The following is a 21,059-nucleotide window of genomic DNA, read 5'->3' as shown; positions in this document are numbered from 1 at the left end:
ACATAAATGTTGCCTAAGTTAAAGCAGAAACAGTTTACTACCTTTAATTTATTATTATTAATAGTTTATATGTATTTATCAATTTGTAATAATAAATTATTACAATTTCTTCAAGTTTACTATTATTTTTGTATTATTTCACTACAATTTATTGGTAATTATTAATGTTAAAGCATACATAAATGTTGCCCAAGTTTCTCAAGCTGAGCAGAAACAGTTTACTACTTTTATTTATTTGATTTGAATAAATTAAATCTATTCATTACTTTGTAATAATATATTATTACAATTTAATCAATAAATTTTTATTATAAGTTATTTTTTTATAAATTTTATCAACACCTACACACTGTGCTCTTTGGGCACACTCTGTCCTGTTGGACGCCCTGCAGGCAACAATGGACACACCGAATTGTGGCTCGTGTTGCTGTTGTTGCAACTTATTGTTGTCTGTTGCTGTTGTCATAGCTTCAACTGCTGTTGTTGCTGCTGTTGTTGTTGTGACAGTTGTTGTTGTTATCATCCGGATGTGTCACTGTGTGCATATAAATCGCATTTAATTTATTGTAAATCGGATTAAATTACCAAATGTTGCACGCACGCACGAAGCGAACTGTAGAGAGGAGGGGCAGAGTGGGAGTGAGATGTCAAGGGGGAGAGTGAGAGCAAGATGAAGTACAGACCTAGTTAACCCATTAATTACCAATGGCCATAAAGGGCCCCAACGGACTTTGGGAAGCTAAAAAGGGTCAGACGGCAGGAATATATTTTAATTCGTTGAACTTCGCAAGGTAAATTAAATAATAATAAATACAGGGACTAATAATGAAAGATAGAGTAAGAAAGACATAAAATAAAAAAGCTCAGAAAATAGATATATAAATGGATTGAAAATTTATCGATTTCATATCGTGTTTAGCATTTTAAACATTGAAAATCATTGTATTCTATTTTAAAATTCTCACCTAACACACTTGCTTTGGGTTTCGGAAGATAAAAGTGCTCAAAAAATCAATCTTTATAGATATAATATCAGATTTTGATACAACAACCTAAAGGAATCTATACTTATTTTTATACTTTTCCAGGGTATTCTAATTTTAATCAGAAGCTTAAAACACAGTGAAGAAATCATTTCTGACCCTATAAATCATATATATTCTTGATCAGCATTAAAAGCTGAATTGATCTAGGCATATTTGGGAGAAATTAAAATTTTTAAATTTTTTTCCAAATTTTATAAGGGGTTACATCGTTAAAATTTCCAAAAATTTGAAAAAAAAATTTAAATTTTCGAACAATTTAAATTGATTATGCAGATTTGTTAACCTGTTAAAAACTAACACAGAACAGTTTTCCGAATTAAAATTAATGCATTTTTAACTTAGTAATGGTTACTTTAAAATCTGATTTCTCCATAAAAATTAGTATAACTCTAGAATGATTAATAATAGTAATAACTATACATTTATCAATTGTAATATCTATTTTAAAGTAAAAGACCTCAAAAACGATTATATTCCATTATATATTCTTACTTAACTTTGTTTTTTGAAAGGCAAATGTATTAATAAAGCCCAAAAACACTGCAATTGATCGATTTCATATTGATTTTCGCTTATAAAAACCACAAACTCGAATCAATTCAATGTTCCCATTAAATTTATATTCATTTCCCATAACAAAGGGGTTAAGTGTTATGTGTGTGTGTTTTGTTTGTAGCTTGACAAGCACCTTTAACTACTGAACACATAACCCACAGCTGTGCCACTTGCCACCACCCACCTGCCAGCCCATCAGCATCAGCAGCAACACACACAAATGAAATCCTTAAATATGCAACAGCTTTTGGCCAAGAGTCAGCGCGCAAGGACCCATTAAATGTGGCCAAAAGCGGCTTATTAACTAAACAACCCACGGGGAGCAAGACTTTGGTGGGGGAAGAGGAACCACAAAGTCCTTCCCCCTCGTAATACATATACACATAACTTGAATTAAGCAAGAATGGAATACAAGTGGAAATAAAGGATAAAATCCCTTTCTTTCTCCCATTTTTCTGTTTTTCCAACATTATCTCTTCTGCTTTCCGGTGCACATACTATATGTATATATATATTTTTGTGCATATACTTGTATTTATGCCACGGGGAAAAAAAAGGGAAAGAATACTGGACGATGGGTCCCATTTGCACTCTCATTTGCAATTAACCGTGTGCGGACGGACAATGGATCTGTTAATGCACATTTCCACGGCTCATAAACGGCCAGGAAGGATGAAAATCACGGGTGGTACTGGGTGCTGCCAGCTGCCCCGGGGGGAAAATTCGAAACTTGAAAGACTTTAAGTAAAACTCAAGTGGTCTGCATTCAGCAGATTGGCAATTGGCAGCGATTCTGGTCAGCGATTGTGGTCCGCTTTGAAGTGCCGGGACCCGGGTCCATTAAGCTCTCAGCACGCTCCGAAAAGCTGCCAACATGCAGCATCTGCAACATGTCCCGCAATCTCAGGCGATACTATATAGTTGTATATCCCAGATAATTGCTTATACTCTCTCTCTGTTGCAGCCTGCGAGTGCCATCCGATCGGATCATCTGGCAAGATCTGCAATAGCACCAGCGGTCAATGTCCCTGCAAGGACGGCGTCACCGGACTGACATGCAACCGCTGTGCCCGTGGCTACCAACAGAGTCGCTCCCACATTGCCCCCTGCATCAGTGAGTATAAACTGAATACCTATATGTATACACCACAAATATTATACAATAAAGATAATCAATCTCTCTCTCGCTCGTATCTTTCATAGAACAACCGCCGCGCATGATCAACATGCTGGATACCCAGAACACTGCACCGGAGCCGGATGAGCATGAGTCTCCGGCTACCGGTGGCGGAGTCAGTGCCTCCGGAATGGCCGCCCAATCGCAGTATTATCGCACCGAGGGCGGCAGGGGTAAGTAAGTGCTCCTCTCATATCCATATCTATCTGTTGTGTGTATGTATGTTCTAACCATGCATCCTACTCCACATCCTGCCAAACCATCTTTCCACCATCCATCGTCCTGTGGCAACATGTTCTGGTTTTTCAATGATTACAGTAGTTAGTCCCATTGAAAGGATTTACTTAATTTCATCTTACATATATTTATACATCTTTTTTTAATAATATTTTGGATATATATCCATTTAAATTTGTAATTAAATCCATTGAAAGCCTGCACACACATTTTTATATTGTAATTAATAAGAAATAGTGCGTTATCTTTATTATTTTTTTTCAAAATCAAAGTGATATATAGACAGATATTCCGAGTATTTCCCACTCTCCCCCTTAGCGACTCCCCACTGTCCGCATCCTGGAGAGAGAGGAAAACAAGAACAAAGTACGATAGCGCCAAGAAGGACGCTCAAAGTTTGCCGCGGCGCTTGGCTCGCCTTTGTAATCCTTTCAAATGGGCGAGAAAACACAAATCCGCTAAAGTGCAGGCGGTTGTCGGTCAGGAAAGGAGGCTGCCCCTCCAGAAGAAGCGGTCTAACAAAAGAGTATCTCAGAGGCAGAAAGAGAGGGTGATATGCTCTGAGACAGAGACAGAGATAGCGACAGGGGGCACTTAACAGACAACGCAAATGTTTGCACGCAACTTTTAGTTACAGTTGCAAAGGAGCTACAGTGGGTCCTCGGAGGAGGGAGGAGAGAGTGAGAGAGAGAGAGACAGAGAGAGAGATGCAACAAGCTAACAAAATGCGCCACGCAGCATAAATCATACTAAGCCCGGTTCTATCTCTCCATCTCTTTCACTACTCTCCCACTCTGTCTCTCTCTCCTTCTAAGGTGGCGCGTGCTTGTGCTAAAAGCAAAACAAACTTTCCACTAAAATGCTAGAAAAAAAAATTATAAAAACTAACACTCGAGTTGAGTGTTTCGACCATGAGATACCACTTACTGGTCTGAATGATTAATTTATACATATTATATATATTATATGTGAGTTTTACTCAAATGCTATCTTAAATATCCTTTCTATAATAATAATAAAGAGCAAGACTTTAAGATCCTTTAGGAAATTAAAACAATGAAGACTATAACACTATTTATTAGAAAATAAATGATAGTTCTATGATATCCTCATGATATCCTAATATATTGAAGATATCCTCATGATATCTTTATGATATCTTTACTCAGGATACCTTTATGATTTCTGTATAACTTCCTCGGGATATCTTCATGACATCCTTACGATATCTTCAACGTGTCATTTTGATATCTTCCCTATATTGTCATTATATATACATTATTTTAAGATGTTATGTTTATAAAATCAAAATGTTTTCTAGATCTTATCTTATCATATACTTGGATATCCTTCTACCTGAATCCGTACCATATTTTATCGTACAATCTTAGGATTTCCTATCAAAAACTTCTAAATCTATTAGATCCCAGTATACCCTGGAGTCCAACGAAGCTACAGGGTAGATCAGCAACAGCAACAATGGCAAAAAAAAAAAACAACAGGGAATAGCCCCCCCATAGAAATATATGTACATAAAAAAGAAAAAGAGCCGGCGTGAAAAAGATAGAATGACAGAGAAGAACAGGCAAAACTTGGCAAAAGCAAACGTATTAAAAAAGTTTTTTATTTAATTTCCCATGAATAAGCTGCAGAGGCGACCGCCTGCTTTTTTTCGGGCCCACTGTGCCCCAGTACAGTGTGTACTCCTCACACCGCTGCCACTGGCGCTAATTGCTCTCGACTATTTGCCTAAGGCATTAGGCAAAGTCAGCGCAGGATAACCGACTGGTTATCCCACAGCGGGTTGGGGGAACTGGACGCAAGGACACTCAATGCAGTTACAGATGGAAGTGGAAGGACAATGACAAATTGACTGCGCAGCCACAGGAAGTGTAATCGCCAAAACAATCATAATAGAGTCACAATGTCAGTGTTAAGTGAACAAAATCTAAAACTTAAAGGAAGGTGTCTTCAGTTATTGATTATCGATGCTGTAAGGAATTCATATTTATCATCTTAGGATATTTTTTATTCCCTTACAGGGTATTCTTATTTTAATCAGAAGTTTAAAATATAGTGAAATATGCATTTCCGACCCTATAAATCATATATATTATTGATCAGAATTAAAAGCTGAATCGATTTAGGCATCTCCGGGCAGAAGAAAAATTTTAGACATTTTATACATCGTAAAAATTTTAAAAAATTTATCAAAAATTTGATTTTTTTGTAATTTTAAATTGAGGATGCAGATTTATTATATTAATAAAAAACTAGCATAGAACAGCTTTCCTAATTGAAATTAATGAATTTTTAGCCGAGTAATGCTATTTTTAAACTTTGATTTTTCTATAAAATAATGATATTTTTTATATGTTAATTATTGGTTAAATCAAAGTTTTTTAAATTTCATAACTAAGCCAAAAATTCATTAATTTCAATTCGGAAAGCTGCTCTATGCAAATTTTTAAGAGGTTTACAAATCTGCATACAAATTGCAAATTTCAAAAAGTTAAAAATTTGATCAATTTTTTGCCAATTTTAACGATGTAACCACTTAAAAAATTTCAAAATTTTGAAAAAATTAAATTTTATCCGGACATAGCTAGATCAACTCGCCTGTTGATGTTGATCAAGAATATATATGATTTATAGGGTCGGAAATGGCTGCTTCACCGTGTTTTATGCTTTCAACTATAATTAGAGATATAGAGAAAGAGATACATAGAGAGAGATGGACACACCAAAAAATAACAGAGAAGAGAGAGAGAGCAAAAACGAAGTTCCCTTTTAAAAGCACCCATAGTCTCCTGTAGCCTTTACAGCTCTAAAAAGAAATCCCAACTTGTAGTAAAAGTTCTTTGAAATGCATCAAAAGCCATTAAAATTGCAATATGAATAGCTGTCAGACGCCTGTGGCCTTCTACTACACCTCCTGGGTAACTAACATGGTATCAATTCCCTGCTGCAATTGTTGCACATCAAGTTGGTCCTGCTGCAAGGACCAACTATGCCAGTTCCATATAGCTATCCGTCATGCCCAAAATGCAAATCCAGATGCTGACTAAGAACTGTGCTTAAAGAGGCAATGTAGGAGGAGACAATGGGGACGGAGTACCCTCTTAAATTTATTTGTCAACGGCAAAGAAAAGCGCAAGTTGGGAAAAGTTGTTGGCGAAAAGTTTTCCATTTCGTGTAACCAAGAACCGAGTTAGGCAAATGGACGACGAGGCACACGGAAAAGTTCGTCCTTTGCAATTCATTGCCACAACAGAGAGCCTCATGAGCGGCGCCGCCCGGCATCAGCAGCAGCATGAATGTTAATTATGAATTTCTAATTTGATAATCTTATTAAATTAATTTAAAATTCTGTTCGAGTTTGAGTTAATTTAAAGTTTAGTTGCCGCTCGTGCCCCACCCCTGTGCGAGGGTCAGTTTTAATGTCATGTTAATTTTGATGACTGTCAAAATTGATGAAAGATTTATGTTTGGCACTCAGTTTACTCAAATGCAAATCAAAGTTTAAATTTCTCAATCGGGCTTACATTTATACATAGTATATAGATATATAAATCGCCTGAAACTATGAAACCTATATAAGTAATTTCAATCAACTTAAAACATAGGGATTCCCAGGCCATGACTCAGACACATTTTTCAGGAAACTTAGAGCTTTATTTTTGTTCCTCATTCGGGGCGTGGTTAATGATCTTTAAATGACAGCGATAAATATCGAATGTTCACTAAGTGAATGGGGCATCAGTCAGGTGAGAAAAATGCTCTATAAATAGTATTTTTCATTTACGATTTTTTCTTTAATCAATTTATCCATTCGATTTAATTTATAAATGTTTATGCCTTCAATTGTGTCACGTTTCCTTTGACATTGTGATCGCAAAACAACAATGCAAATTGCCATTCGCAGCCAAAAGAAAAACATACGAAAATGTAAAAAATAAAAAAAAGGTAGAGAGAAAATAAAACATTGCAAAAATACAGAGATTTCTTGGCTAATTTTAGTTGGCACAAAAGACGATCCAAGGCACGAAGGCAATATACACAGAGAGGAATAAGTATGGGATTTTAGCCTTAGAAATTAAAGGATTGTTTACCATAAAGTTTGTTGCTTAAACTAAGACTTATTTTTAAAGCAAATATATAAAGTATAATATAGTATATAAAAGATTATATTCTATAAAATATTATTATATAAATATAGAACTTTCTATTTTATTTAATCGATTTCGACACTATTACTTTTCTTCACTTTGTTTTAGCAAGAAATTTTATATACTTTTTTCAAATTAAACAGTAGGTATTTTAGTTGTTTTAAAAATATCCTCTTCTATTTATTAAAGAAGCTGAAATAGCATTAATTTCTTTCAGTGCAGAGGGAAAAATCAAAAGAGTAGGGGGGTATTTTGTTTCCCTTAATGCAAAATTGATCGAGCATTGCTGCTGTTTCTGGCGCTGTTTCTGCTAATTGGCATTGGCCATAAAGACATAAATATTGCAATTAAATTGTGAACACAAGAGTAGAATGCCCCAGTCCAAGGACAAGGGCAAACAGGGTATAGGGAACAGGGAATCAGAAATAGGGAACAATATGAATCCCTCAATCCCTCCCCAGTCCAATTAACTCTATATTCTTATCCCGAAAACTATATATCAAATCCCTACTCTAAGCTACCGGCTCATCTTCTCATCTATGATATAATAAAAGGAAGTACAAACTTATCTAATCTGAATACATATCCTTTCTTTATCCTCTACAGAATGCGGCAAATGCAAAGTAAGCACCAAAAGGTTAAACCTAAACAAGTTTTGCAAAAGAGACTACGGTAAATATTATTAAAATCCTATTAATATATAATAGATAATTTAATATATAATTGAATTGATAAATTTCTAATATGATAGCAATAATGGCCAAAGTAATTGGTCGCGATACGAGCAGCGAGGCAGCCAGCAGGGAGGCCCATCGTCGCGCAATGGATCCCGACGTGGCAATGGACTACGAAATGGATCAGGAGCAGCCGGGGGTCGTCCAGAGTCCGGCGGAGTACGAGTTCCAATCGACAGATCCCAGTTATCCCAGCAGCGGCAACGAAATGGCTCGCTACGATCTGCAGATTCAGGCCGTCTTCAAGAGAAGCAGGCCAGGAAGCAGCAGCAGCGGCAGCAGCAGCAGCGGAAGCGGGGCGGCGGGGAGCGGAATCAGGAGCGGAATCGTGAGCAGGAGCAGCGTATATGGAATGCCGAATACAATGCTAAAACGCGGTCCTATGACCTGGATCATACCGACTAAGGACCTAGAGTGCCGCTGCCCCAAGATCAGAGTAAACAGGTGAGTTCCTTGGGTTCTCACTTCCCACAAACTAGTACTATATACACCATATTATACTCTACAGATCCTATTTGATCCTGGGACGTGATTCGGAGGCGCCACCGGGCTACCTGGGCATTGGGCCGCATTCAATAGTTATCGAATGGAAGGAGGATTGGTATCGGCGAATGAAGCGCCTTCAGCGTAGGGCACGCACTTGTGCGTAATCCCCTAGAGAATTAACCAACACAGACTAGACTCTAGGCCTAAGGATTTAATGGAGGATTGTAGTGGGCGCAGGGCACAGTGGGCCATATCATTAATTTAATTGTCGTTTATTTTTTTTTTTTGTACTCGCCCTTTGAACTAACCGATTTTGTAGCAGCCTAAGATCAAACTAGTGGTATTTAATTTATTTAATTAACTTTAATTGTTACAGAATCAATCGAAGCAATCACTCACACAAACACACGAAAGTATCTATATATGTAATCTATGTAATATCGATATATATAAATATACGAATTGTATTATTCGCTAAGATTAAGACTCCCGTCAGCCCAGTTTAAGAAAGAAACTTAACAGAGACTAAGCAAGTAAATAAGATGCATAAAGCCAGGCAAATCAGAGAGCTCTATCTCTAGTGACAGCGTTACGCTTCTTATTCATCTGCATTGTCTTTGAACTTATGTACTAGAACCAGCCTCGAGCAATAATTTAATTTTAAGAGAAAACACACTTAAAGCATGCATCACTCGCAAAAATCGTAATAAATAGATATTGTACAGAGCATAAGCCCGTTTTCAATTTGATTTCAATAATGAACAAAAAACATCCGATTCAAGATGGTATTTTATTGTGAACTTGTGCCATAAAAATCCTGTAAAATTTGGGTATTAAAAAATATTGTCCTGCCCTATCCTTATCCTGCAGCTATAATTTTGATTTTGTTGGAAAACTCATCAGCTAATTTGGCTCCAGTCCAACGTCAGACTCGCCGAAGCCGCAACTCTTTGTCGGATCTGGTAAGCCATTGGGTTTATCCAGCTCCATAGGTGGATCATCAGACGAAGTGCCATCGTAATCCACAGATAGAATCTTGTTCTGAACATGAACCTTATTTAGGAATGACTTCGGATCAACGATCAGGGTGTTAATTGCCGTGTCAATTGGGATCTCAACCGTCTCCTTCAACTTTTTCTTGATCAATTCTTTGGCTGCTATTTTCCTTTTCTGTCTGGCAGCATTCTGCAGACCCATCAACTGTATCCACTCTGCCTTGAGAACGTCCAAACGCTTCTGCTCGTCCTGCATGAGTCTGAATCCAACAGGATTTGGCTGTCTAGAAGGTTTGAAAGTTTGAATAGATTGCTTGGTCTTTGTGCGGGGATTCCTCTTGTGCAAGAATCTAAATTTGAGCTGCGCTATCCTCATGCGGTAGGCATCGCGAACAGGTGTATTGCCATCATGATTGTGATTATCCGAGGATCTGGAACTCACTGAACGCTTTGCGTTATATTCCAGTTTCGATTGAAGCCTCGAGAACTTCACATCCATGCCAAGGTGCTTCTTTTGACTCAGGCCTATGGCCTTCGTTGGCAGTCCCTTCACCGGCTTATTCTTTCCTTTACATTTTTGTGAACATTTTGCAACCAGATTCTTTTTTCTCCTTCGTTGCAGAGGCGTGAGCTTCGATTCACGCAAAATTTTCTCAATATTTTTGGTCACAACCAAATCTCGAATATCCTCCCAGCCCATCCTGCGATGACTCGAATGCGGAGTTTCTTGCTTCCGCATTGCGACCATCTTTATCGGAATGGTTTTGGAGTGGAGGCTACCCGACTGCGTTGCTAGATTCTTTGAAAGCTGCACATCCTTCCGCCGCTTAGGGGAGGCCATGGATAAGTTACGCTTTTGTTTATTCGAGCTATTGAGATTCCTTATTACAGGATGAATTCTCACAGCAGTAGCTATGGTTAAAAGAGGGATTTTTGCATTCGAAAACTGCTAAAAAATAAAATTTTCTACCAACCAGTTGGACATTTGTGGAACCTGGCAGGACGAAGTGTCGTTGAATGGGCCTGTTCCGGGAATGCCTGCACTTTTCGTGAACATCTAATGTCCAAGGTGCTGCTAATCTGATGACTATCGTCTGTCGGAGAAAGATTAATCTAAGATCTATGCGAAACGCGGTAAATACAAAATAAATCTACCCATGTGTCGATATTTTCTGGTGGGAGTGCACGAATTGAGAAGTTTTTTAAACCAATTTACTCGAAATGTGTTCGCCATGGCTGCTACCGGTTAGATTTTATTTTTGAAAGTCCAGATAAGGCGGGAAAGAAACAATAAATTTTGAGGCCAAATTTAATACATAATTTTGAAGTCCGAACAGAACGAATCGACACTGAACAATGACCTATACAGCTGAGTTTTACCAATGAGCTTGATGGGAAATGCAAAGGCTTACTAGGTTGAATCGATTTTCTTTTACCTAAAATTGAGATATACTTTTAATATACTTTTGTATGATTTCCTTAAGGAGACTTCTATAAAGAACACCTTTTAAACCTGTTTGATTTGCTGGAGTGATCCCTCTATTTCTGATTCCCTCTTTTGCAAGTATTAATAGCGAAAATGTGGTCTTACTTTGAGACGTTGAAAATCTATGAAATATTAAGAAGTGAACGACCTATTCTCCCTCTTAAGGATACATGCTATAAAGGACACTTTTTGGACATATTCGTCTTGTTGGTTCCCACTCTCCCTCACTCTAAATGAGATATACTTTTAATATACTTTTGTAACATTTCCTTAAGGATAGCTTTATAAAGGACACCTTTTGAACCTGTTTGATTTGCTGGAGTGATCCCTCTATTTCTGATTCCCTATTTTGCAAGTAGTAATAGCGAAAATTTGGTCTTACTTTGAGACGTTGAAAATATATAAATGTTAAGAAGTCAACAACCTATTCTCTCTCTAAAGGATACTTGTTATAAATGACACTTTTTGGACATATTCGTCTTGTTGGTTCCCACTCTCCCTCACTCAAAATGAGATATACTTTTAATATACTTTTGTAACATTTCCTTAAGGATAGCTCTATAAAGGACACCTTTTGAACCTGTTTGATTTTCTGGAGTGATCCCTTTATTTCTGATTCCCTCTTTTGCAAGTATTAATAGCGAAAATTTGGTCTTACTTTGAGACGTTGAAAATCTATGGAATATTAAGAAGTGAACGACCTATTCTCCCTCTTAAGGATACATGCTATAAAGGACACTTTTTGGACATATTCGTCTTGTTGGTTCCCACTCTCCCTCACTCTAATTGAGATATACTTTTAATATACTATTGTAACATTTCCTTAAGGATACCTTTATAAAGGACACCTTTTGAACCTGTTTGATTTTCTGGAGTGATCCCTTTATTTCTGATTCCATCTTTTGCAAGTATTAATAGCGAAAATTTGGTCTTACTTTGAGACGTTGAAAATCTATGGAATATTAAGAAGTGAACGACCTATTCTCCCTCTTAAGGATACTTGCTATAAATGACACTTTTTGGACATACTCGTCTTGTTGGTTCCCACTCTCCCTCACTCTAATTCCCCCTATTTTGCTAGCAACAGTAGCTTAAGCGAAAGTTTATAAGTTAAGGATCTTTCCAAAAATGTAATACTACAAAATCAAGAACCCATATATGCAGATATCGAAATTATCTTCAGACTTGGAATTTTATTTGCTACATTATTTCAATTGTGCAAGACACCACACCAGGCAGATGACACTGGCGGTTACCATCTGAATCCACATGACGCCCTTGCACACCTTCGGTGACATTAAGTTACGTCGGTGTGATTCCATCTCTATAATATGGGTATCACTTTGCTCCTCCTGAACCACCAACGAGGACTGCTCCACCCTGGTGCCATTCAGATTATTCTCCACTGTGGATTATTTTTGTAGAAAATCTATGTGTATCCAAGTTATACGAATTAACCCACCATTAATATCTGGTTTGTAAGCCTCAATCGATGGATAATATGCCGCTAATCCTGCATAGTATCGGCTATCGGCTAGATGGGTATAAAAATGTAGGCGAGCAACGGCTTCCTTTTCCATTTTACTTGGAAATTTTAAGGTAACAAATTTTAAGGTTAAAATCGAAAGCTGAAGATATGAGATATGTTTAGATGTGACTTTCTGAATAATTTCGATAGCTTGCTGGGATTCTCTCGTTGTTTTGAAATAGGAAACGGAATTTTATTTTTATTATTATGAGGTATTACTATATTAGGCAGAAGCATCAAAAGTCATTTTAATAAAACTTTGCAGTTAGTCTGCTATATACTCTCACTCTTGTACAAGTCGGAACGAGCCAGATCGGACGACTATAATCTATAGCTGCCATAGGAACGATAACCTTTACAGTTTTTAACCTATTTTTTTTATCAAATTTGATTCAAAGAATTTTCGTTTCGTTACTCTTAATAGTCAGTAACTATTATCATTAATTAACTCTGAACAGTGAGTATCTATGACCAGTAAGTAACTCTGAACAGGAAGTATCTATGACCAGTAAGTACGTATGATCAGTTACTAACTTTGAACACTAATAAACAATGACTTGCAACTTTTTAACACAACACATTTCTGAGACGTGGCCGGCAGCAGTCACTTCGTTCCGGGGATGTTAAAACAAGTTGGAAATCATAGCACAGATGTGCGAGATTTGTTTTGGAACTAAGTAACTCTGAGCAGTAAGTAACCCCGAACAGTAAGTATCTATGATCAGTAAGTAACTATAATCAATAAGTAGCTATTAGCATTAATTATCTCTGAACAGTGAGTATCTATGACCAGTAAGTAATTCTTAACAGTGATTATCTATGACCAGTAAGTAACTCTGAACAGTGAGTATCTATGAACAGTAAGTAACTCTGAACAGTAAGTATCTATGACCAGTAAGTAACTCTGAACAGGAAGTATCTATGACCAGTAAGTATCTATGACCAGTAATTAAGTATGATCAGTTGCTAACTATGAACACAAATAAACAATGACTTGCAACTTTTTAACACAACACATTTCTGAGACGTGGCCGGCAGCAGTCACTTCGTTCCGGGGATGTTAGAACAAGTTGGGAATCATATGCACAGATGTACGAGATTTGTTTTGGAAGAAATTTAAAGCAAGCTATTTGAATGAAACTATGGAATTATTCTTCTATATAATTTTACTAATATATAAGTCGGCGCATGGCGAATCGGTGGACTATATATATATATATAGCTCCCATAGGAACAATCGGAAAAATTAAGAATAAAACTATGATCAGTAAGTAACTCTGAATAGTAAGTATCTATGATCAGTAAGTATCTATAATCAGTAAGTAGCTATTAGCATTAATTAACTCCGAACAGTGAGTATCTATGACCAGTAAGTAACTCTAAACAGTAAGTGTGTATAAGCAGTATCTCTGAACAGTAAGTATCTATGAGCAGTAAGTAACTATGATCAATAAGTAGTTAATTAACTCCGAACAGTGAGTATCTATGACCAGTAACTATCTATGACCAGTAATTAAGTATGATCAGTTACTAACTATGAACATAAATAAACAATGACTTGCAACTTTTTTAACACAACACATTTCTGAGACGTGGCCGGCAGCAGTCACTTCGTTCCGGGGATGTTAAAACAAGTTGGGAATCATAGCACAGATGTACGAGATTTGTTTTGGAAGAAATTTAAAGCAAGCTATTTGAATTCAACTATGGAATTATTCTTCTATATAATTTTACTAATATATAAGTCGGCGCATGGCGAATCGGTGGACTATATATATATATATATAGCTCCCATAGGAACGATCGGAAAATTTAAGAAAAAAAGTATGAGCAGTAAGTAACTCTGAATAGTAAGTATCTATAATCAGTAAGTAGCTATTAGCATTAATTAACTCCGAACAGTGAGTATCTATGACCAGTAAGTAACTCTAAACAGTAAGTGTGTATAAGCAGTATCTCTGAACAGTAAGTATCTATGAGCAGTAAGTAACTATGATCAATAAGTAGTTAATTAACTCCGAACAGTGAGTATCTATGACCAGTAACTATCTATGACCAGTAATTAAGTATGATCAGTTACTAACTATGAACATAAATAAACAATGACTTGCAACTTTTTTAACACAACACATTTCTGAGACGTGGCCGGCAGCAGTCACTTCGTTCCGGGGATGTTAAAACAAGTTGGGAATCATAGCACAGATGTGCGAGATTTGTTTTGGAAGAAATTTAAAGCAAGCTATTTGAATGAAACTATGGAGTTATTCTTCTATATAATTTTACTAATATATAAGTCGGCGCATGGCGAATCGGTGGACTATATATATATATATATAGCTCCCATAGGAACGATCAGAAAATTTAAGAAAAAAAGTATGAGCAGTAAGTAACTCTGAATAGTAAGTATCTATAATCAGTAAGTAGCTATTAGCATTAATTAACTCCGAACAGTGAGTATCTATGACCAGTAAGTAACTCTGAACAGTGAGTATCTATAACCAGTAAGTAACTCTGAACAGGAAGTATCTATGACCAGTAAGTATATATGATCAGTTAGTTACTTTGAACACTAATAAACAATGACTTGCAACTTTTTAACACAACACATTTCTGAGACGTGGCCGGCAGCAGTCACTTCGTTCCGGGGATGTTAAAACAAGTTGGGAATCATAGCACAGATGTGCGAGATTTGTTTTGGAAGAAATTTAAAGCAAGCTATTTGAATGAAACTATGGGATTATTCTTCTATATAATTTTACTAATATATAAGTCGGCGCATGGCGAATCGGTGGACTATATATATATATATATAGCTCCCATAGGAACAATCGGAAAACTTAAGAAAAAAAGTATGAGCAGTAAGTAACTTTGAATAGTAAGTATCTATAATCAGTAAGTAGCTATTAGCATTAATTTACTCCGAACAGTGAGTATCTATGACCAGTAAGTAAGTCTGAACAGTGAGTATCTATAACCAGTAAGTAACTCTGAACAGGAAGTATCTATGACCAGTAATTAAGTATGATCAGTTACTAACTATGAGCACAAATAAACAATGACTTGCAACTTTTGAACACAACACATTTCTGAGACGTGGCCGGCAGCAGTCACTTCGTTCCGGGGATGTTAAAACAAGTTGGGAATCATAGCACAGACGTGCGAGATTTGTTTTGGAAGAAATTTAAAGCAAGCTATTTGAATTCAACTATGGAATTATTCTTCTATATAATTTTACTAATATATAAGTCGGCGCATGGCGAATCGGTGGACTATATATATATATATATATATAGCTCCCATAGGAACGATCGGAAAATTTAAGAAAAAAAGTATGAGCAGTAAGTAACTCTGAATAGTAAGTATCTATAATCAGTAAGTAGCTATTAGCATTAATTAACTCCGAACAGTGAGTATCTATGACCAGTAAGTAAGTCTGAACAGTGAGTATCTATAACCAGTAAGTAACTCTGAACAGGAAGTATCTATGACCAGTAAGTATATATGATCAGTTAGTTACTTTGAACACTAATAAACAATGACTTGCAACTTTTTAACACAACACATTTCTGAGACGTGGCCGGCAGCAGTCACTTCGTTCCGGGGATGTTAAAACAAGTTGGGAATCATAGCACAGATGTGCGAGATTTGTTTTGGAAGAAATTTAAAGCAAGCTATTTGAATGAAACTATGGGATTATTCTTCTATATAATTTTACTAATATATAAGTCGGCGCATGGCGAATCGGTGGACTATATATATATATATATAGCTCCCATAGGAACAATCGGAAAACTTAAGAAAAAAAGTATGAGCAGTAAGTAACTTTGAATAGTAAGTATCTATAATCAGTAAGTAGCTATTAGCATTAATTTACTCCGAACAGTGAGTATCTATGACCAGTAAGTAAGTCTGAACAGTGAGTATCTATAACCAGTAAGTAACTCTGAACAGGAAGTATCTATGACCAGTAATTAAGTATGATCAGTTACTAACTATGAGCACAAATAAACAATGACTTGCAACTTTTGAACACAACACATTTCTGAGACGTGGCCGGCAGCAGTCACTTCGTTCCGGGGATGTTAAAACAAGTTGGGAATCATAGCACAGATGTGCGAGATTTGTTTTGGAAGAAATTTAAAGCAAGCTATTTGAATTCAACTATGGAATTATTCTTCTATATAATTTTACTAATATATAAGTCGGCGCATGGCGAATCGGTGGACTATATATATATATATATATATAGCTCCCATAGGAACAATCGGAAAACTTAAGAAAAAAAGTATGAGCAGTAAGTAACTCTGAATAGTAAGTATCTATAATCAGTAAGTAGCTATTAGCATTAATTAACTCCGAACAGTGAGTATTTATGACCAGTAAGTAACTCTAAACAGTAAGTATGTATAAGCAGTATCTCTGAACAGTAAGTATCTATGAGCAGTAAGTAACTATGATCAATAAGTAGTTAATTAACTCCGAACAGTGAGTATCTATGACCAGTAACTATCTATGACCAGTAATTAAGTATGATCAGTTACTAACTATGAACATAAATAAAAAATGACTTGCAACTTTTTTAACACAACACATTTCTGAGACGTGGCCGGCAGCAGTCACTTCGTTCCGGGGATGTTAAAACAAGTTGGGAATCATAGCACAGATGTGCGAGATTTGTTTTGGAAGAAATTTAAAGCAAGCTATTTGAATGCAACTATGGAGTTATTCTTCTATATAATTTTACTAATATATAAGTCGGCGCATGGCGAATCGGTGGACTATATATATATATATATAGCTCCCATAGGAACGATCAGAAAATTTAAGAAAAAAAGTATGAGCAGTAAGTAACTCTGAATAGTAAGTATCTATAATCAGTAAGTAGCTATTAGCATTAATTAAGTCCGAACAGTGAGTATCTATGACCAGTAAGTAACTCTGAACAGTGAGTATCTATAACCAGTAAGTAACTCTGAACAGGAAGTATCTATGACCAGTAAGTATATATGATCAGTTACTTACTTTGAACACTAATAAACAATGACTTGCAAATTTTTAACACAACACATTTCTGAGACGTGGCCGGCAGCAGTCACTTCGTTCCGGGGATGTTAAAACAAGTTGGAAATCATAGCACAGATGTGCGAGATTTGTTTTGGAACTAAGTAACTCTGAGCAGTAAGTAACCCCGAACAGTAAGTATCTATGATCAGTAAGTAACTATAATCAATAAGTAGCTATTAGCATTAATTATCTCTGAACAGTGAGTATCTATGACCAGTAAGTAACTCTAAACAGTAAGTATGTATAAGCAGTATCTCTGAACAGTAAGTATCTATGAGCAGTAAGTAACTATGATCAATAAGTAGTTAATTAACTCCGAACAGTGAGTATCTATGACCAGTAACTATCTATGACCAGTAATTAAGTATGATCAGTTACTAACTATGAACATAAATAAACAATGACTTGCAACTTTTTTAACACAACACATTTCTGAGACGTGGCCGGCAGCAGTCACTTCGTTCCGGGGATGTTAAAACAAGTTGGGAATCATAGCACAGATGTGCGAGATTTGTTTTGGAAGAAATTTAAAGCAAGCTATTTGAATGCAACTATGGAGTTATTCTTCTATATAATTTTACTAATATATAAGTCGGCGCATGGCGAATCGGTGGACTATATATATATATATATAGCTCCCATAGGAACGATCAGAAAATTTAAGAAAAAAAGTATGAGCAGTAAGTAACTCTGAATAGTAAGTATCTATAATCAGTAAGTAGCTATTAGCATTAATTAAGTCCGAACAGTGAGTATCTATGACCAGTAAGTAACTCTGAACAGTGAGTATCTATAACCAGTAAGTAACTCTGAACAGGAAGTATCTATGACCAGTAAGTATATATGATCAGTTACTTACTTTGAACACTAATAAACAATGACTTGCAAATTTTTAACACAACACATTTCTGAGACGTGGCCGGCAGCAGTCACTTCGTTCCGGGGATGTTAAAACAAGTTGGAAATCATAGCACAGATGTGCGAGATTTGTTTTGGAACTAAGTAACTCTGAGCAGTAAGTAACCCCGAACAGTAAGTATCTATGATCAGTAAGTAACTATAATCAATAAGTAGCTATTAGCATTAATTATCTCTGAACAGTGAGTATCTATGACCAGTAAGTAACTCTAAACAGTAAGTATGTATAAGCAGTATCTCTGAACAGTAAGTATCTATGAGCAGTAAGTAACTATGATCAATAAGTAGTTAATTAACTCCGAACAGTGAGTATCTATGACCAGTAACTATCTATGACCAGTAATTAAGTATGATCAGTTACTAACTATGAACATAAATAAACAATGACTTGCAACTTTTTTAACACAACACATTTCTGAGACGTGGCCGGCAGCAGTCACTTCGTTCCGGGGATGTTAAAACAAGTTGGGAATCATAGCACAGATGTGCGAGATTTGTTTTGGAAGAAATTTAAAGCAAGCTATTTGAATGAAACTATGGAATTATTCTTCTATATAATTTTACTAATATATAAGTCGGCGCATGGCGAATCGGTGGACTATATATATATATATATATAGCTCCCATAGGAACAATCGGAAAACTTAAGAAAAAAAGTATGAGCAGTAAGTAACTCTGAATAGTAAGTATCTATAATCAGTAAGTAGCTATTAGCATTAATTAACTCCGAACAGTGAGTATCTATGACCAGTAAGTAACTCTAAACAGTAAGTATGTATAAGCAGTATCTCTTAACAGTAAGTATCTATGAGCAGTAAGTAACTATGATCAATAAGTAGTTAATTAACTCTGAACAGTGAGTATCTATGACCAGTAACTATCTATGACCAGTAATTAAGTATGATCAGTTACTAACTATGAACATAAATAAACAATGACTTGCAACTTTTTTAACACAACACATTTCTGAGACGTGGCCGGCAGCAGTCACTTCGTTCCGGGGATGTTAGAACAAGTTGGAAATTATATGCACAGATGTGCGAGATTTGTTTCGGAAGAAATTAAAGAGCAAGCGATTTGAATGAAACTATGGAATTATTCTTCCATATAATTTTACTTGTAATAGTAATATATATATATATAGGAGAGATCGGAAAATTATAAGAAAATTTGATCAAATGTAATGTACAGCCATTAATCTAGAATTTTGTGTATAATTTTATGAAAATCGGACTACTATATTATAGAGCTGCCATACAAACGATCGTTAAAAAAAAAACTGTAAATAAAAAATTACTTTAATGTTTTTTAACATAAATATATATAATTTGTATTAATTCGTAAAGATAGAATTTCATTCTAAAGGGTTACAAACTTCGAAATGCCGAAGTTAGCTTCCTTTCTTGTTCTAGAACTTTTGAATTTTTTAGTCCAAGAATCATGATGCTGTTGTAGCCAAAAATGAAACACCAACCCTAACATTTTCAATACAAATTCCTGAACTTTTAGATTTTATGCACCAGGCGCACAGAAGGCAGCAGAGGGTAAATTTACTTCAGTGCAATTTATGATTTTCACTCAACTTCAACTCTTCAACTTCACTCAGATAAACGCAGCAGCTCATTTTCGTTCTCACGTTCAATGTTCGTCAGGGGCGCCACCTGGCGGATGCTTGCTGAAACTCACCCTGGTTTTAGCCGTGTTTCAAACCAAAACTCAATGACCCGATTTCCACTCATTATTTTCACTCACCGCCAAGATCAGATTTGTGCAATGAGTAAATATAATGAGTGAAAATATTGGCCAATTACCCCTCTGCTGCTTTCTGTGCGCCTGTTTCTACAAATGGAGCAATTGTTAAATTCGTAATGAACATGTATAACTTAAAGCTGCGGTTTTGCCTGTACAATATTTGTATAATAAAAATATTAATGTTTTAAAATTCCCCTAATAAATTGTCTATTTTCCAATATTGAGTAATTTCAAACAAATAGCAAGAGAGCAAAGCTTATGCATAGCTAAAAGCTTGCACTCTATATTTGCTCTTTAATTCCCCAAAAGCGGCCTTCTGCCAAAGAGAGCCAAGCTTAGCTGTTGGCCATCGACATCGAGAGAGCGAAAAAATTCGCGCGCGACGCCAAAAAACAAACGGGGATAATAGAAAAGGGAAAATAGCGTTATCTCACTCACCCCTTTAGATGTGTTGTTGCTGCAGATCGGCCGGCAGCGGCGAACAAGTGGACGAAACGCACAACAGCAAAAGATGAACTTCACATTTCTAAGGTTATGTCACACTTTAGCACATTTTCTTCACGGTTTTTGGACCTGCGCGTAGGAAAAAACAATTAAATTAACTAACAAAGTAACACGCAATGATCTTGTCTATGTTTTGGTTAGCAATTAAAAGGAAAAACATGATGGCGGCCTGGTTTTCGGTTTGTGGGTACTCCAGGGGTGTCCCCGCATCACTAAAATTTTCACAGCCGGCGTTTGGCGGGTTTCCGGGCTTTTCCTATTGTTTTTCCATACTTATTGGCACCTGCTATTGTTTTTTACCATTTATTGACACTTTCCGCTGTTTTTCCGCCGTTGGTTTACCTATTTACACTTTTTTCACCGATCTTGCGTGCGGCCGCCATGGTTGTCGTTTTTGTTCTGCCGGGT

At 36.2% G+C, this 21,059-nt stretch overlaps 3 protein-coding genes and 1 long non-coding RNA gene across 5 annotated transcripts in view; 1 reads left to right on the top strand and 3 right to left on the bottom strand.

Moving 5' to 3' along the window:
• The window catches only part of NetA (Netrin-A), a 50,429-nt gene extending 41,296 nt beyond the window's left edge, over positions 1–9,133 (top strand). Inside the window, exons 4-8 of one of the 2 annotated variants that reach the window (XM_020949867.2) lie at positions 2,566–2,715; positions 2,805–2,951; positions 7,791–7,856; positions 7,936–8,362; positions 8,427–9,133. In XM_020949867.2, coding sequence (XP_020805526.2) covers positions 2,566–2,715; positions 2,805–2,951; positions 7,791–7,856; positions 7,936–8,362; positions 8,427–8,568 — 932 coding nt within the window. In that variant the 3' untranslated portion in view covers positions 8,569–9,133. Of the gene's footprint in view, positions 1–2,565; positions 2,716–2,804; positions 2,956–7,790; positions 7,857–7,935; positions 8,363–8,426 lie in introns of both variants that reach the window. The other variant, XM_020949868.2, reaches the window with a different exon arrangement.
• LOC110181693 (uncharacterized) overlaps positions 1–21,059 on the bottom strand; it is a 178,825-nt gene that overhangs the window by 156,573 nt on the left and 1,193 nt on the right. Inside the window, exon 2 of the long non-coding RNA XR_015272492.1 lies at positions 20,586–20,720. This is a non-coding gene — a long non-coding RNA (uncharacterized LOC110181693). The remainder of the gene's footprint in view (positions 1–20,585; positions 20,721–21,059) is intronic.
• On the bottom strand, positions 9,176–10,780 carry LOC110181933 (uncharacterized). The gene is made up of 3 exons (XM_020949870.2): positions 10,555–10,780; positions 10,374–10,493; positions 9,176–10,311 (listed from the first exon to the last, which is right to left on the bottom strand). The coding sequence occupies exons 1-3, from the start codon at positions 10,631–10,633 to the stop codon at positions 9,308–9,310; spliced, it is 1,203 nt and encodes a 400-aa protein (XP_020805529.2). The 5' UTR covers positions 10,634–10,780; the 3' UTR covers positions 9,176–9,307.
• On the bottom strand, positions 12,041–12,595 carry LOC110181934 (uncharacterized). The gene is made up of 2 exons (XM_020949871.2): positions 12,348–12,595; positions 12,041–12,290 (listed from the first exon to the last, which is right to left on the bottom strand). Exons 1-2 carry the CDS (start codon positions 12,463–12,465, stop codon positions 12,091–12,093), a joined length of 318 nt encoding a protein of 105 aa, XP_020805530.1. The 5' UTR covers positions 12,466–12,595; the 3' UTR covers positions 12,041–12,090.

The sequence above is a fragment of the Drosophila serrata genome, unplaced genomic scaffold (assembly GCF_035046125.1).
Source record: "Drosophila serrata isolate PLE 108 unplaced genomic scaffold, ASM3504612v1 contig_276, whole genome shotgun sequence".
Classification (NCBI taxonomy): Eukaryota; Metazoa; Arthropoda; class Insecta; order Diptera; family Drosophilidae; genus Drosophila; species Drosophila serrata.
Note: the sequence above shows the minus strand (reverse complement) of the source record. Positions and strands in the feature narration are given on the sequence as shown.

Bases quoted from the DNA above. Each gene is read 5' to 3' on its own strand.
- LOC110181933 (XM_020949870.2), bottom strand. From the start codon at position 10,633: ATGGCGAACACATTTCGAGTAAATTGGTTTAAAAAACTTCTCAATTCG. The intron at 10,494-10,554 runs GTAGATTTATTT...TTTCTCCGACAG, and splicing joins CAGAAAATATCGACACATGG to ACGATAGTCATCAGATTAGC. The intron at 10,312-10,373 runs GTTGGTAGAAAA...TTTTAACCATAG, and splicing joins GTTCCACAAATGTCCAACTG to CTACTGCTGTGAGAATTCAT.
- LOC110181934 (XM_020949871.2), bottom strand. From the start codon at position 12,465: ATGGAAAAGGAAGCCGTTGCTCGCCTACATTTTTATACCCATCTAGCC. The intron at 12,291-12,347 runs GTGGGTTAATTC...AATAATCCACAG, and splicing joins TTACAAACCAGATATTAATG to TGGAGAATAATCTGAATGGC.